Source organism: Grammomys surdaster, unplaced genomic scaffold (genome assembly GCF_004785775.1).
Source record: "Grammomys surdaster isolate TR1022 unplaced genomic scaffold, NIH_TR_1.0 776, whole genome shotgun sequence".
Classification (NCBI taxonomy): Eukaryota; Metazoa; Chordata; class Mammalia; order Rodentia; family Muridae; genus Grammomys; species Grammomys surdaster.
The window spans coordinates 50,202-65,976 of record NW_021605195.1 but is presented as its reverse complement, the minus strand read 5'-3'; the positions used below and the strand labels follow the sequence as shown (position 1 = coordinate 65,976).

Sequence of the window (15,775 nt, the reverse complement as noted above, 5' to 3'; positions counted from 1 at the left end):
TTCCTTCCTTCCTTCCTTCCTTCCTTCCTTCCTTCCTTCCTTCCTTCCTTCCTTCCTTCCTTTCCTGGGTCTGATATTGCCCAGGCTGGCCTTAAACTCAATATGTAATCAAAGACTGTCTCGAGGTCACAATCCTTCTCTGCTTTCTCCTCCCTAGTACTGGGGTTAGGAGTACACCACCATGCCTGACTCCTTCGTGTTGTCCTTCTGCTCCTGCTCCATTTGTGAAGCTTTCGGAGATGTGGCAGTGATTTTTTTTCTCCAGCTCCTGGAGTTGGGCACATCACACCTTATTTGTCTTGACAAAATGGATTTGCTGGGCAGTCCTGTGCATTGTAAAATCTGGGTGACATGTGAAATTTACACTTTTGACTAAATAGTTGTGTGATTTCTTGAGCCTGAGGTTCAGTAGGAAGCTGGGTCCTAATCCCTGGCTCCCGTTTACCATCTAACAAGTGACTGGCATCAGATTTCTCAAGGAAGATAACCTCTTACCTTGCAGTTCCCATACTCAAATTAATATGATAAAAAATTAAAACTTTTATCACAAAAGATGTATTAGGTAAAATCGCATGTAAAATATAAGAAATTAAATAATTTTGCCAGGCCTGGTGATGGAAACCTATAATCCCAATTACTTGGGAGACTGGGACAACAGTATCAAAAGTTTAAGACCACAAAAACAGAAAATACAGAAAAGTCTGGGGCATAGTTCAATGGTTGAGTGCTTGCTAATCATGCATACATGAGGCCCTGTGTTCAGTTCTTAGTAGTACAAGATGAAAAAAAATAATTTAGTAGTACAAGAAAAAAATAGTAAAAGCCTTTGGTTTAATGCATTAATTAATGGATGTTTTTATCATTAGAAGATGCTCAGCTTATTAGCTTGATTGTGTGTGTGTGTGTGTGTGTGTGTGTGTGTGTGTGTGTGATACTAAGGATGGAACCCAAGGTCTTGCATATGCTAAACAAATGCTTTACCAGTGACATCTCCAAATTCTAAGAGTTTTCACAATGTAAAGCAGAATTGGTAGAGTGTGTTTTTCTTTTTTTCTTTATAAATTAGTTTCTAAAATCACTTAATACAGATATGTATGTATAAGTGTACATACATATAAGAAATGTGCATGTACCCGTAGAACGTGCTAATCTGAGAGGTAAAGGGCTTGTTTAACCCATTCATTCCATTTGTAAATGAGACTAGCATAAAACACTCAGATCAAACTACTGGCTATTCTAGTTGCCACTTTTCAACCAGTCTCATCATGGCAGTTTCTTCCTCTGCTGCATGCCTCTCACAGTCACTCACATTGCTCAAGGTATTAAAAGTTTTGTTGTTGATTGTAAAGTTGGGTCCTGGGGGAAGAAAGCAGGCAGCCACATCCTTGTTTTTTAGAAAAAAAAAAACTTTAAATTTCCTACTTTTTGGAGGCTCTATGTGTATGCATGGTTCCTCTGTTACTAAGGAGCCATTCAGGCTTTTGAAAGACTTGTTTGGTAGAGGACTGGCCATTTCTGCCCTAGAGATGCTTCTTTGCCTGCCTCCTTCACCTTGACACGGCTCAAGAAGAGACCTAAAGGATGCCCTGGAGAAGGCAGATGCAAGGACACAGACTAGGTGGGTGGGTATTCCAGGCAGACCCCCCCCACACCAAGTGTGTGGAACCTCTGGTCCCAGAGTAGACTGTCTGGAATGGCCAGAATATGGATATGTGGGACTCTTTTCAAGAGTTTGATCTTTACTGAATCAGCCATCTATATTTGGACTTTACTAGGGTAACAAAGGTGCTCTTTTTTTATTATCATTAGACTCGAGAGGAGCTGACTCATAGCTACAGAGTTCTCTAAACTCTGTGGTTGCAAAAGTCCTGGAGATTTTCAAGTTTGTAGTAGACAATGGCTCTGTGGAGGCCTGTAGCTTATCAGAGCTTCTTGGACCATAGGTTGAAGTTGTCATACCCAGGATCATTAAAGGCTGAGTGGGTGGGAGAGCTTAGGCCCTGTGAATACCAGAGGTGAAGTCACAGCTGGGGAGAATATAGGCAGATAGATACCAGGGACTCCCAGGGTTATGTCTCTAGGAAGAGCAGAGATTATTGTTTAGGAAGAAGAGGAAAATGCATTTTAAGTGATTATAATAGTAGACAGATATGCTTGCTATGAATATGCCAAGCCCAATTCTAAGCGCTTTACTCATTTCCTCACAGCAAACTTATGGCATAGGTCCCATTATTATTCCCATTTTATAGAGAAAAACCGAGGCATGGAGAAGTTAAGTCACTTGTCAGATCATACAGCTAAATAGGTAAATATAACGCATGAAGGTTAATCAACTTGATTGACATATTTATTGAGTACACAATATTGCTTAAGTATTTTAGAACATAAAAAAGTGAAATTAGCCTATATTAAAGAGTTTGAAACCTGCTAATATTGAATGATAATAAAGCAAGTATTTATATGTTGAGTTTATTTTTAAGTTTTGATAGTTCTAGTTCTCCCATGGCTTTAAGTGCCATCTTTAAGTGCCTGTCTCCCAGCTTTTGTATGTATTTTAGATTTCACTTTAGAACTCCAGCCTTTTATTTTCCAGTTATCTATTTAGTACTTCCACCTAATATCTAGTGGCTTGCTAAAACTCACCAGGGCTGAAACTAAATTCCTGGTTTCTCAGTCCTGTGATCCTTATCCTTGTAGACATACACGTTCAGAACACATTCAGAAAGGGGCAGCGCCTTCTTTCATATACCCTGAGCATGTTCTGCTCATATCAGAAATATGCAGAATATGTTTATGTACCCATGTTGAGTTCTTTACCAAATACTATTGACCCTGTCCTTTGTTTTTAAACCCAATTTGAAGCCCTTTGCAGTACCCCAACCAGCCTTCAGTCACCCTAGCAGCTTGTACCAGCCACTAGAGTGATCCTTTCTAGACAGAAGTTTGTTAATTGCTTCAATTCCAGACTCTAATGGCTACCCCCCATGTGGGGACAAACTATACGTCCTTAGAGTGGCCTGTAAGTCCACATGTGGTCTGGAACTCATCTCTAAACTCTGTCATCTCTCAGGCCACCCTTGATCACTTTTCCTACACCCTGGCCCCTTCCTGTCCCTTCTTTTAGGCCTTTGGATTGGTTCTTCTGTCTGCCTGGATTATCTTTCTCCCTGTGCTGTGTCCTGCATTTTCTTCCTGTCTGGTTCATGTGTCAATTTAGAGTTTTTACCTCTGCCACCACAAGGAATTGCTCTTTTCCTTTGCACTGGTTTTCTCCCCAGCACTTATTATTACCTTATGGATTCATCGTGCTCATTTTACTAGACTACATGCTCCAAGAGGGCAGAAATTGTCTTATGTTAACTATGTCTTCTGTGCCTAGAACGGTGCTTGGCAGGAAGCTGGTAACCTCACCAATTTGTTGACAAAGTATATAACTAAAAAGTGCATTGGTTATATTTCTTTGCAGTTAGTGAGTATAAGAGTTACAGTGTGGATCCATGGATTTGAACTTCCTTGCAATAGACAGGTCTTTCCAGTTTTTCTTCCTGCTATTTATGGAACCTATTCTGTCTCTTTAGTCTCTAGGGAGTTTTTTTTTTTTTTAACTTGTGCTCCTTGGACAGGACGTACTATGTGTCCTGCAAGATCATCTGTAATTATTTTCCTTTATTAGGAAATCTGCATGCTGCCAGCTCCCCCAGTGGGGCTTTGAGAGCCCCATCACCAGCGTCATTTGTTCCAACTCCTCCCCCATCCTCGCATGGAATCTCAATAGGACCAGGGGCCAGTTTTGCTAGTCCACATGGTGAGTCCATACATGGAAATCGCTATAGCATTTAGAGCATGATGGGAAAGTCATTTTTGTTAAATAAAATTTCTTATTGAAAAATCAGTACTTATTTATTGAGAAATAGCAAAAATACGACTTGAGCAAAAAAGACAAGACATTTTTTCATAGTTTTCTCACAAAGAGACACTGACTGGTGGTCTGTGGCTGTCTTCCCCTGCTTGTTCTTTTTGTCACCTACGCTTGCTTGCTGGCCTTCCTACATCTCTGTGCTTGCTTTCTGGTTATTGGACTGTCTCGCCCTCAGATACCTCTACCTAACCTGGGTGGGTACCTTCCCATATGAATTGATGTGAAACTTGAATTTTCAATCTAAAAAAAAAAAAGATTCTCAGTGGATTCAAATAAACATTAAAAAGATGTAGTCAGTGAAATGCCCCTTGTGTTTGTCATCATTTTGTTTTTTGAGACAAGATCTCACTGTATAGCCCAGACTGGCCTCTAAGATGAAACAGTCCTCCGCCTCAAGTGCTGAGATTATAAGCAGAAAACAGGACACCCAGCTCAGATGTTTCCTTTCATGTCACCAGCCAGCCACTTTACCTCTCTTCTCAAAGGCATTTGTCTTACCGGTTTTTGATATATTCTTTATTCTTACATTACTCTTTATTCTTATGTTATTTGTTTTTAGTTTATGTGTGTGAGTGCTTTGTCATGTATGTATGTGGACCATGTGCATTCCTGGTGCCCCTACCTGGAGGTCAGAAAAGGACATCAGAACTCCTGGAATTGGAATTACAAGTGGTTGTGGGCCACCCTGTGGGTGTTGAAGCAAACCCTGGTAGATCCTTTGTGAGAAGAAGTGAGCTTAATCACTGAGCCATCTCTTCCTCCCCAGGTTTCTGATATATTCTTGCAGATCTGTTTTTTTATATGCATGCATGCACGCATGCACACACACACACACACACACACACACACACATGCATCCATGTGCATCTCTCTCCTCTTCACCCCACATGGCAGCATATTATATACACTGTTCACTTGCCCTGACTTCAGTGTTAGAACATACAAAACTTCCTCAGGCTTTCAACTGTGTTCAGCTATAAGTTTGCTTTTTGTTAATGCTGTTGTTTTGAACATTGTCAGTGAGTACTCTTCGTTCTACTACAGAGCTTTATGAAATCCCTTGTGTGGGTGTACCGTAACTTAATTATATATCTGTTTTGAATGTTTCCCTTTTTTTCACAATTAAAAATGCTGCCATATGTATGCATATCCATGACGATCTTCTTAGATGAATTCCTAAAAATGTCATTGAGGTCACAGAACCTTTCAGAAATTTGCAACATTGGGCAGATTTCTTCCCTGAGGTTATACCAATTTCTTGTAGCATCTGGGGAAAATGCCTATTGTCCTGCAACATAGCCAACAATGGGGTATTAGGATTTTCTGAAAGTAACCAGGCCACTTTTCTAGATGAAAAAATTTGGCATTTTAATATTGGATATGTGTTTCTTGATTATTAATGAAATTTCATTGTTGAATTCAAACTTTGTTTTCTAATGCCCATTTGTCTTTAGTATCTCTTTATTTCTACCAATTTACCTTGCCTACTTTCCCAGACTGTCTTTTCCTTGCTTATTTATTTGTAAGACTTTTTTAAAAAATAAGTCAGAACCATTTTCACTAAAATAATAGAAATACTTTCTCAGTGTTTCATTTGAGGACAAATTTATCAAAGGTATCTTGGTGCTGAAATTTAAAATAAAATTGTTAAGGAAGCCACTGCTTTCAAAACTTGATTTTCAGTTCTATTTCTTAGTCATTGTGGCCTTCACTGAGTAAAGAAAATGTATAGTTTTCCTCCCTTGTCCTTCTCTCAGAAGAATGGAAACCTGATTTGTCAGAGCTAGTGTTTCTTTCAGCAGGGCTTGATTTTTTTGAAATGTATGGGACCTTGTCTGAAGGTAAATTCATCCTTTCCTAGTCACTTCATTTCTCTAACTCTGCAACCCACTTTGAAAATCCAGAAACCCTAGCAGGACATGGTGGTGCACACCTTTAATCCCAGCACTGTGGAAGCAGGGGCAGGTGGATTTCTATGTGTTCAAGGCCAGCCTGGTCTGCATGGTAAGTTCTAGGGCAGCCAGGGTTATGCAAAAAGACCAAAAAGAAAGTACACAAATTCCACAAAACAGAGACTTAGGTGTAATGTGAAAGAGAACAATGAAAATGGCTCACTCTTTAAGGTTATGGCTGTTTTCGCATACTTTGAGGACATTAAAATATGTTTTGAGAATCATCTGTTTTCTTTCGCGTTCTTTCCAGGAACCCTTGACCCTAGTTCTCCATACACTATGGTGTCACCAAGTGGACGAGCAGGAAACTGGCCTGGGTCTCCCCAAGTGTCTGGACCCTCACCAGCAACTCGCTTGCCTGGAATGTCACCAGCTAACCCATCTCTGCATTCTCCTGTTCCAGATGTTTCTCATTCCCCTCGAGCTGGCACAAGTGAGTGTTGTCAGCACGTTTTTCCAGAGCATCACTGATGTGCGACTCCGCCTTCACATTGGAAAGTTACAGTGTATTTCTCTAAGGAGAATTTCCAAACCTTAAACTTTTTTCCTTTATAAATTAGTCTGCAATATTAATTAGCAACATTATGGAAAATACAATAAGAAAAAGGGTTGTGTCCTTTAGAAGTCTTAAGAAACCAAGTCTCTACACTTCTGTCAATGACTGCTAACTTATGTCTGCAATATTGAACCATAAAAGATACCTTAAGTTAACCACCAAAGGCATAGAAGTTAGTATAAGAGATTTGTACAAGTATATCTGTTTGCTTATGTTGATAACTTTCAGTACTTAAGCAACTGTTAGTTCACAATTCTGTGCATTGACAGACTAAGCTAAGCACTCATGTGTCCGCAATAGGTAGCCTAACCATAGCTCCAGCTGGCATGGGTTCTCTCTGCTCTGTGTGGTCTCACATTCCATCATGGCTTGTTTACACAGTGGGTAGAGCACATAAAAAGAGCACAGGAAAGTCTTGTTACTATCCCAGCATCCCTTCCAAAAGCAGGTCACAGGCTCAAGCAGACTTTAGGTTGAGAAGCAGAACCCAGTTTTTTGAAGGAATCTACAGGATGACATTGAACCTGGATACAATCAGAAGATTCACGGTAGCTGATTTTGCTGAGAACTGACATATGATTACTTGGTAACAAGGAATAATTACAAGAGTTACAATTAGCTGGCAACCATCTGATGAAGACAAAGCAGGCAGTAATGGGATAGTATGCATTTGCAATTGAAGTTACCTGTTTTCCTTCCCAAAAGGTTCCCAGACAATGCCAACCAACATGCCTCCACCTCGAAAACTACCTCAGCGCTCCTGGGCAGCATCCATACCCACCATTCTCACTCATAGTGCCTTGAACATCTTACTGCTACCCTCTCCAACGCCAGGCCTTGTGCCTGGCCTGGCAGGTAGTTACCTTTGTTCCCCACTTGAGAGATTCCTTGGATCTGTCATCATGAGACGACACCTTCAAAGAATTATCCAACAGGAAACGGTATGAGTACTATGCAACTTTCTAAGTGGTCATTGTCAAAGGCAGAAGATCTTTGTGGGGGACACTCTGTCACCTTCTCAACCATCATGTTAGAATTAGGCTTCAACAGACCCCATTGTTTTCTGATCTTAGACTAGAGGGTTGTACAGTTCACTGTGCTGTGTTTTCTCGCTAATGTGGTTTACCAGGACCTAGGAAGAGATTACCACATTACCCAGAACCAATGCACAGAGTCTGACCTCGCACATACAAATGACTGTTTGCTCTCTGATGTGCTTTTTGTAGACAGACTGACTTTGAAGTTGAGTCTTCATCAGAATCAAAGTGTTGATCATAGGTGTTAGGTCTTGTTGTTGTTTTTTTTTTTTAAATCATGAGTAATTAGATTTTTAAAAAATCTTGTAGAGGCAGACATCTAACCAGTCTTATGGTGATAACATTATTTATGGTTACCATCATTACCAGTGTTAATGGTAATTAATGTGTTAATGAAGTAGCCAAACTGTTATATTGTTTGTAATAAATGCTATATACACTTGCCTGAAAGTCATTTCATAATCTTTATAGTCAGATATTTTAAAAAGAATGTAAAAAGTATTTTTTTTTGGATTGTATAAAATAGTGAAGTTTCATTTCACTTTTTTTCTTTAATGTTAATTGTATTTCGTTAATTAATTATTATTGGTTAATAAATTAAATTGATTAATTGATAAGTTTTAATAATTATTTATTAATGTGTATGAGTGGTTTTGCCTTCATGTCTCTGTACTACATGCACACAGTGCACATGGAGGCCAGAAGAGACTATCAAATCTTCCTGGAACTGGAATTATAGTTATGACTTCTAGGGTGCTGGGAATCGAACCTAGGTCCTCTGGAAGAGCAGCTCCTACTTTAATATTTTTTCATATGTGAACATAAGATACTTGTTTATACTCTGTTCCATTGCCCTCTCTTTTCAGTGTGCCCCTCTCCAATATTAAGATATGTTAATTAAATTGTCATTCAGCTAAGAGATGATGAGAGCTGTGTGGCAGCTTCAGTTCTGCTACTCATGGTCCATGCAACACTGGGCTTTGTGACTCTTGTCAGGCTTACCTGGATCAACATGTTTTCCTATTGAGACAATTCTGTCAGCAATGTTTGTGTCTTTCTCTGTTGATTTGCTGCATCCTTGTTTTGCAGTTGCAGCTGATCAATTCCAATGAACCTGGTGTAATCATGTTCAAGACAGATGCCCTGAAATGCAGAGTAGCCCTTAGTCCCAAAACTAACCAGACCCTTCAGCTAAAAGTGACACCTGAAAATGCAGGACAGTGGAAACCTGATGAGCTTCAAGTTTTGGAGAAATTCTTCGAAACAAGAGTATGTGTTTCCTACTGCATGCTTGTACTTTAGTCAGTGAATCTGAGAAGTCAAAGTAGAATGAAGAGTAAGGTGATTTCTCTCCCCCCCGTAGGTTGCAGGACCACCATTTAAAGCCAACACTCTTATAGCCTTCACCAAGCTGTTGGGAGCGCCGACACACATCCTCCGGGACTGTGTGCATATAATGAAGTTGGAGCTGGTGAGTTGCTTAGAAACAAAATCTTTTCTAATGAGGTCTGTTGGGAAGAGGCTGTAGGATAGTGCTAAGATAATTTTTTATTTGTTAAACAATAATTAATAACTATCTAGTATTTAAAAATTAATAGGGACTTACTGTGTAGTCCTAGCTATTTATATGAGTGCCTCTAGCCTCTAAGTGGGGAGTTAAAGGCTTCAATTTAAGAAGTACATTCTTTGTTTTGACTTCAAATTTGTCGTTGACAAGATGTAACCCCTCTCCAGCCATTGTCTGCAAGCGGAGTTCCCAGCAGCTAACTTCTCTTTGCAGAGGTGATCTGATGAGAGGAGCAAAGATCTCTTTTGTATCTATTTTCATTATAAAACATTTTATATTCATTTATTTATCTCTAACCTGACTCCCTACCTTTGTTGGGCATAGACTTTGTGTTCCCTGAATAGCTGTGAAGTCTCAAGTGTTGAGTCACAGAGAGCAGATGCCAAAAGGGCAGCAGCCATCTTTAGCGCTCTAGGTATCTGTTCTTGCTTCTCTTTGAGCTTTTTCAGGATCTCTGTTGTTTCTGTCTACCTTGGTTTTCATTTGTGTTGGGTTTCTAGAGACAGTAAAAGAAAACAATAAAATAGCAATTTATTCAGTCTTACTTCTGGAGAGAAGTCCTAAACCAAGGCATCTAAATGAGATACTCTCTAAAAGGCCCACAGCAGGATATGTTTCTTGTCTCTTTCTTGGTAAAGCCTTTGCTTATATCCCCATCACTCTAACCTATGCATCCCCATGTATGCTTCTACCTATATCTTTTTTTTCCTCTTAGGAAGGATAACAACCATGAGGGCTCAGCCTGATGACCCTTAACTTGGTTACACCTGCAAAGACCTCATTTTCAAGTGAGGTCATACTGCACTGGTTGGTCATGAGAATAAGGACTTATCTTGTTCTGGCACTCAGTTCAACCCATACCCAGTATTTGTTAGTGTTTGTGACAGAGACCATTTCCAGGACGTCCAGCTTGAGCTCTTGCTAGAAATGGAAGCACATCACATTTAGTTCACTGAGTGAATCTTGGAGAGCTTTCGACATTTTAAAGCATAAAATGTTCCCCATTTGCAACAAAGCTAACATTCTTTTAAATAAATGAAGTAAGATGACTAACCACTCCTCCCTAATGTTCATTCCTATCCTGGAATAGAACCCAGAACCTCTTGTGCTCTGTCACTCGGCTCCATCCCCAGCCCCACAGTCTTCTCCAGGTGATCATTTTGTTGGATTCTCACGCTTCAGTATTACAAGAGGACACAATAAAGAACTTCTAAATTAGAGATGTTGGTTTATCTATAGTGCCATTTTCTAGGAAAATTGATGAATCAAAGATATGTAGATCTCATTAGACAAATTATTCTCTGTTGAGGTTACCTCAGTTTATCTTCCCACAAGCACCTCAGCTCAGTTATCAATCTTTCTTTTCTCTGATTTTATACCGTTGGTAGTTTGAGCCATTATAAACCTTTGGTATAAATAGCTATTTTAAACCTACTTGGTAAGTTTAGCTATTTCTTTCCTTTTTTAAATTATTTTTCTTGTTTTTTTCAAAATTACTTATTTTTATGGAATGTTTGCATGTATGTGTGTCTGTGCACTCGTGTGTGCCTGGTACCCTGGGAGGTCAGAAAGAGCTATCAGTGCCCATGAAAGCCAAAGAGCTCCATGACTCCTGGAGCTGGCTATGAGTTGTGACATGGCTTCTGGGAAATAAGCCCAGGTTCTCTACAAGAACAGCAAGTCCCTTAACCTCTCAGCCATCTCTCCATCCCAAGATGTGTGTTCATTTTACTTTGCCTGTGTGTCTGTGTATGCCATACATGTGTGCGTGCTAGCATAGGCCAAAAGAGACGGTACAGTGGATGCCTTTCAGCTGGAGTGAGTTAGTTGTGAGCTACCCCACAAGGTGTTAGGAAACAAACTTAGGTGCTCTAGAAGAACAGTATACACTTAGAACCTGCTAAGCCATCTCTCCAGCCCCATGTTTTAGGTATTTCTTAAAGTTATATAGTTTGAGCCTTGGTGATTCCTGATTGTATTTTCTTCATCTTCCAGTCTTTTGACTTTAGTATTTATTTCTGGTATTGATTTGATTAACCTAATACCCCCTCCCTCCTCCTTTTTGCTGCCATTTCAGTATCAGGTTTGGGGAGGCAAGGTTATTTTCTTTTTCTTCTTTCTTTTTGCTTTTATTGTTTGAATTTATAACATAATTTATAACATTTATAACAATGTCTGTTATAACAGACATTATATGTTAGAATGATCTCTTTGAGATTTTGAAGGACTAAATATCTATCTATAAAAGCACCTGTGGCCTTTCTGCTCAGCCGTTCTCCTGTAGAGGAGGTAGCCATGGCGCCCAGCCAGAATGGCATGATCCTGAAGCCCCACTTTCACAAAGATTGGCAGCAGCGAGTGGACATTTGGTTCAAACAGCCTGTACTCAAGATCCGCAGAAGATCCGCAGACGCAAGGTCGGGCAGGCAAAAACATGCCACATTGCTCCCTGTCCCGCGTCAGGTCCCATCAGGCCTATAGTGAGTTTCTGTACAGTTAGATACCACTCCAAGGTCTGGGCTGGGGTCCAGGCTGGCAGAGGCTTCATCTTGGAGGAACTCAGAGTGGCTGGTATCCACAAGACTCGCACTATCGGACCCAAGGAAGCAAAACAAATCCACGGAATCACTGCAGGCCAAAGTGCAGCACCCAAAGGGGACAGCTCCAAGCTCATACTTTCCCTCAGGAAGCTTTCTGCTCCAAAGAAGGGAGACAGTTCTGCTGAAGAATTTAAATTAATTGGCCACCCAGCTTGCAGGACCCATAATGCCTACCCGGAATGTGTATGAAAAGGAAAAGGCCAGAGTCCTCACTGAAGAAAAGTACTTAAGGCTTTTGCCAGTCTTTACATGGCCCGTGCTAATGCCCAGCTCTTTGGCATCAGAGCAAAAAAGGACAAAGGAAGCTGCCGAGCAAGATGTTGAAAAGAAATGTGCGGTTGGAGAGTTGCAATGAATTTTCCATAAAGCAAAAAAAGGAAAAAAAAACCCTGTGATTTAATCTTCTAAGCTATTACCATGGTTCTCTAGTTTATTTAGGGAAGCAGTCAGAAACAGGACTTTGAAACCAAAATGGACCTCAGTCAGCAAGAACCTTAAGTGACATGTGTTGGTCCTTAATTGTAGGAGGGAGCAGCATGTGTCAGAGTGCCACCAAGCAGTTGTGAGCATGATTAGAGCCTCACTCAAGATGTGGCTCTAGTAATAGGTACAAGTGTGTACCTGTAGAGGAGGAAGGCACTGGGTGGGATGCAGGGAGGAAGAGCAGGAAGGCACTGGGTGGGATGCAGGAGGAGGCAGAGAAGTCCTTAGCTCTATGAAAACAATGAGGCAAGACTTGGTGTCCGAGACACTGTAGCCACTGGCCTTGGGCAGAAAAAGTGAGAACATAGTGCTCAAATTTACCCCAGAGCTTTTTGTTAATTTAGTTTTTAATTATTTCATGGATTTTTTTTTAAGTAAAAGTGCATGCTGTCTGGATGAATAAATACAAGGTAAAGTTGTAATTCCTCAGACTCTATAGCAGATGTGATTTTTAAATGTTAACAGGTTTTTGTCATTCTTTTTCCCCCTTTCCAACAGTTCCCAGACCAAGCAACGCAGCTGAAATGGAATGTTCAGTTTTGCCTCACCATCCCTCCCAGTGCACCACCCATTGCACCTCCTGGGACACCAGCTGTGGTCCTGAAATCCAAAATGCTATTTTTTGTAAGTATCACCTGACATCATCTCGTGCGTGCAGAGTTTCTGAGGAAAAAGCCATGTGAGCGTTATAGAGCATCTTGTGAGTGAGCTCGTCCTCGTAACTATATGCCTAGAGTTCTCTACTGTTAGACTGTGGGCTCCTTAGGTTGTGTAGTAACAACAGAGATTTAGTCTTGGTGGTAATTGGGGGGTAGTCATAACACTCGGGTGGGGCTCACTTTTTTCATAATATTTAAGTTTCTTGCACTTGCTGCATCTTACTTAATCTGAAAGTAAATGATAGTACCTCTCACTAATTGAGACAAATATTTGATTTTCTGTTTTTATTCTCTTTGTGTATCTACAGCTTCAACTAACTCAGAAAACATCAGTCCCTCCCCAAGAACCTGTTAGTATAATAGTTCCAATTATTTATGATATGGCTTCAGGTACCACCCAGCAGGCAGACATTCCCAGACAGCAGAACTCTTCTGTTGCTGCGCCAATGATGGTCAGTAACATTCTGAAGAGGTTTGCAGAGATGAACCCTCCACGACAAGGTACATGAGCAGTAGACGGTATTTTGTTGCATATATGTTATAACACTTCCTTTGAGAGAGACCTCCTTCTCGTTCCCTCTTATCCCTCCTTCCCTACTCTGCATCCCAGTCCTAGTACTAGTACTCTGTTGCCATGGCCCTCTTAGCGTCTGCCTGTCGCTTTCTTTCTTTCTCACTGGTTCTTCATTTTGTTCACTTCTCTGCTGCCTGGATTTCATTTTTGTTAGCAAATTACTATTGGGACTGAGCCGGTTGCCAATGTCAGAAGCTTGTATTTATAGCACACATTGCCACAAAGCCCTAGGTTAGGATGATAGAATTTTCCGTGGCTGTGAATCCCTGCCTTGCCATCAGTACCTACCACTCTGTACATCACAAAGTTGGAATGCATGTTGGTTTCTCATACTCCATGGTTTGATCATGAATAGAATATTATCAAAAGTTGTGTATCTTCTAAATGTTTTGTGAAGAATAAAAGCTGATACAAATGGCATCACTGCTTTTTGGGCTTCTTATGTAAGTGTCAGGCGGGTGCAAGTGAGCCTTTCCCGAGTGCACAGAGAAGCTCTGAGACTGGACGTTTCCGAGGAAACCAGAGTGTTTCTTGAAAGATAAATGAGGTCCCTTCAACAGTGGAGTAGCCCACGCTTAACATGTATGTGACTCCTGGCAATGCCAAATTTGGGGTTCTAAAACATGAAGCTCAGCAAAGAGAACTTTTCTTCAATGTTGCTCATTTCTAATATTTAGAAAATTTAAGTGACTGTTCGCCCATGCCTAATGCTCAGGAAGTCCTCTTTATATTCTTAGAATAGCTCGCAAACCAAATTATGGTAAATGAGGAAAAAGCTGTTCTCTGAAACATTTTAAAGTGTCACAGTATCATAAGTTTTAGGAATCTTGAGGGGAAAAAAAGGAGTTTTTAAAAGCTATCTGTTCCCCCATCCTATACCTAGGTAAGTTCTTGCTTCAGTTTCTAAGGAATACACTGGGCAGTAGAGAACAGTGTGCTTCATTTGTTAGGATACTTCTGACAGTTTTCTGCTTTCATTCTTTAACCTTTCTCTTCAGCTGAGAATAGGACCTCAGTAATCAAAATTTCAAGCTACCACAATTCTCAGGTTAGCAGTCCAGTAGAACTCAGATGATAAACATAATTCCTTCATACGGATAACTTTTTAAAAGGAAAATGTTTCGATCCTACTGCAATCAAGCAAATTTTCTACCTACCAGTGAAAGTGTCAAAGAAGTGTATATGCATGTCCCTGTGTACACAGGCATGCATGCACACGGATGCGCGTGTGCGCATACACACACACACACACACACACACCTCTCAGTTCATTAAGAAAGTGGAAAGGTATTGTTGGGATGCTTTCTTTTTTTCCTTTGTTCCTTCTTTGGTTGGACAAACCTTTGGATTTCCTTCGTCCTTCTATCTGTACCCTCAGTTTCCAGTGCTTGGAGCAAAGGCTGGCAGTGACCTGTATAAGAACACAGTGTCCTGCCCTTAGCCAGGACATAATTCATATAAGGGCTTCAGTTCCCCCCCCCCCCCCATCAGCCATAAGTAGTTGTCAAAACATGTTGTCCCAGGAAGGTTCCAGTTTTGCTTTATTCTGTCTGGATAGGGAGTTGTAAAGCTGAGGTGTGAGTCAGACCTCCACAAATTTATTGAGTTTTATCTAGAAACCTGCCATGAAATAAGTCAGCTTCCTTGCCAAACTTCTCCCACAGTGCAAAAGCTTTGAAGGAAAATACTAGCTTGGTTCAGTGGTGTTTCACCTCTAATTTCTGCCCATGGAGGCTGGGGTAGGAGAATTGTGAGTTCCAAGCCAGTCTGGGTTACATGGTGAGACCATTCATTGTCTCGTAACAACTAAAAAGGAAGGAAAAGGGGAAAAAATAACTAAACTTAAATAAACCTTTTCTCCTTTTAAAACAGAAACAAAACCTTTATTTTTGTATTTAATTGACTTCAGTCTTAATGTGTAACTTCAGAAGTCAAATATTTCCTTGAAGCCAACAGTCTCCAGGAGCTGTGATAGACCTTCATTGTCCAATATAACTGCCACTAGCCAAATTTAAAATTTAACCTAAATACACAATATAAAATGAAAATGTTGAGTTTCATAGCCAAAGTAGTGCTTCGTAGAGCACGCACATGTCTTTCGACACAGAACCTTCTATTGGACAGTAGTGTTCCTATAACGTAGCAGACACAGTCTTATCTGGCCTTTCGTACAGCCTTAGCAGGAGGGACATCACCAAAGTCATAACCAATGCACAAATATAAATTAGAACTGTCTTTAGATCCAAAACGCATCTAAAGTCAGACTGTTAGTCTTATCCAATGTGGCACTGTTTCTGTGCACTGAAAGCATCTCTCTCTCTGTCTCTCTCTCTCTGTCTCTCTCTGTGTCTCTGTCTCTCTCTGTGTCTCTGTCTCTCTCTGTCTCTCTCTCTCTCTGCCTCCCTCCCTCCTCCCCCCCCCTCTCTCT

At 40.6% G+C, this 15,775-nt stretch overlaps 1 protein-coding gene and 1 pseudogene across 1 annotated transcript in view; both read left to right on the top strand.

Annotated features, from left to right (window-relative positions):
* Positions 1–15,775, top strand: part of Med14 (mediator complex subunit 14) — a 90,322-nt gene that overhangs the window by 71,965 nt on the left and 2,582 nt on the right. The window contains exons 24-30 of the mRNA XM_028782492.1: positions 3,674–3,805; positions 6,122–6,304; positions 7,133–7,368; positions 8,554–8,733; positions 8,828–8,935; positions 12,613–12,738; positions 13,082–13,274. Of these exons, the coding sequence (XP_028638325.1) occupies positions 3,674–3,805; positions 6,122–6,304; positions 7,133–7,368; positions 8,554–8,733; positions 8,828–8,935; positions 12,613–12,738; positions 13,082–13,274 (1,158 nt within the window). The remainder of the gene's footprint in view (positions 1–3,673; positions 3,806–6,121; positions 6,305–7,132; positions 7,369–8,553; positions 8,734–8,827; positions 8,936–12,612; positions 12,739–13,081; positions 13,275–15,775) is intronic.
* On the top strand, positions 11,327–12,299 carry LOC114633882 (annotated as a pseudogene).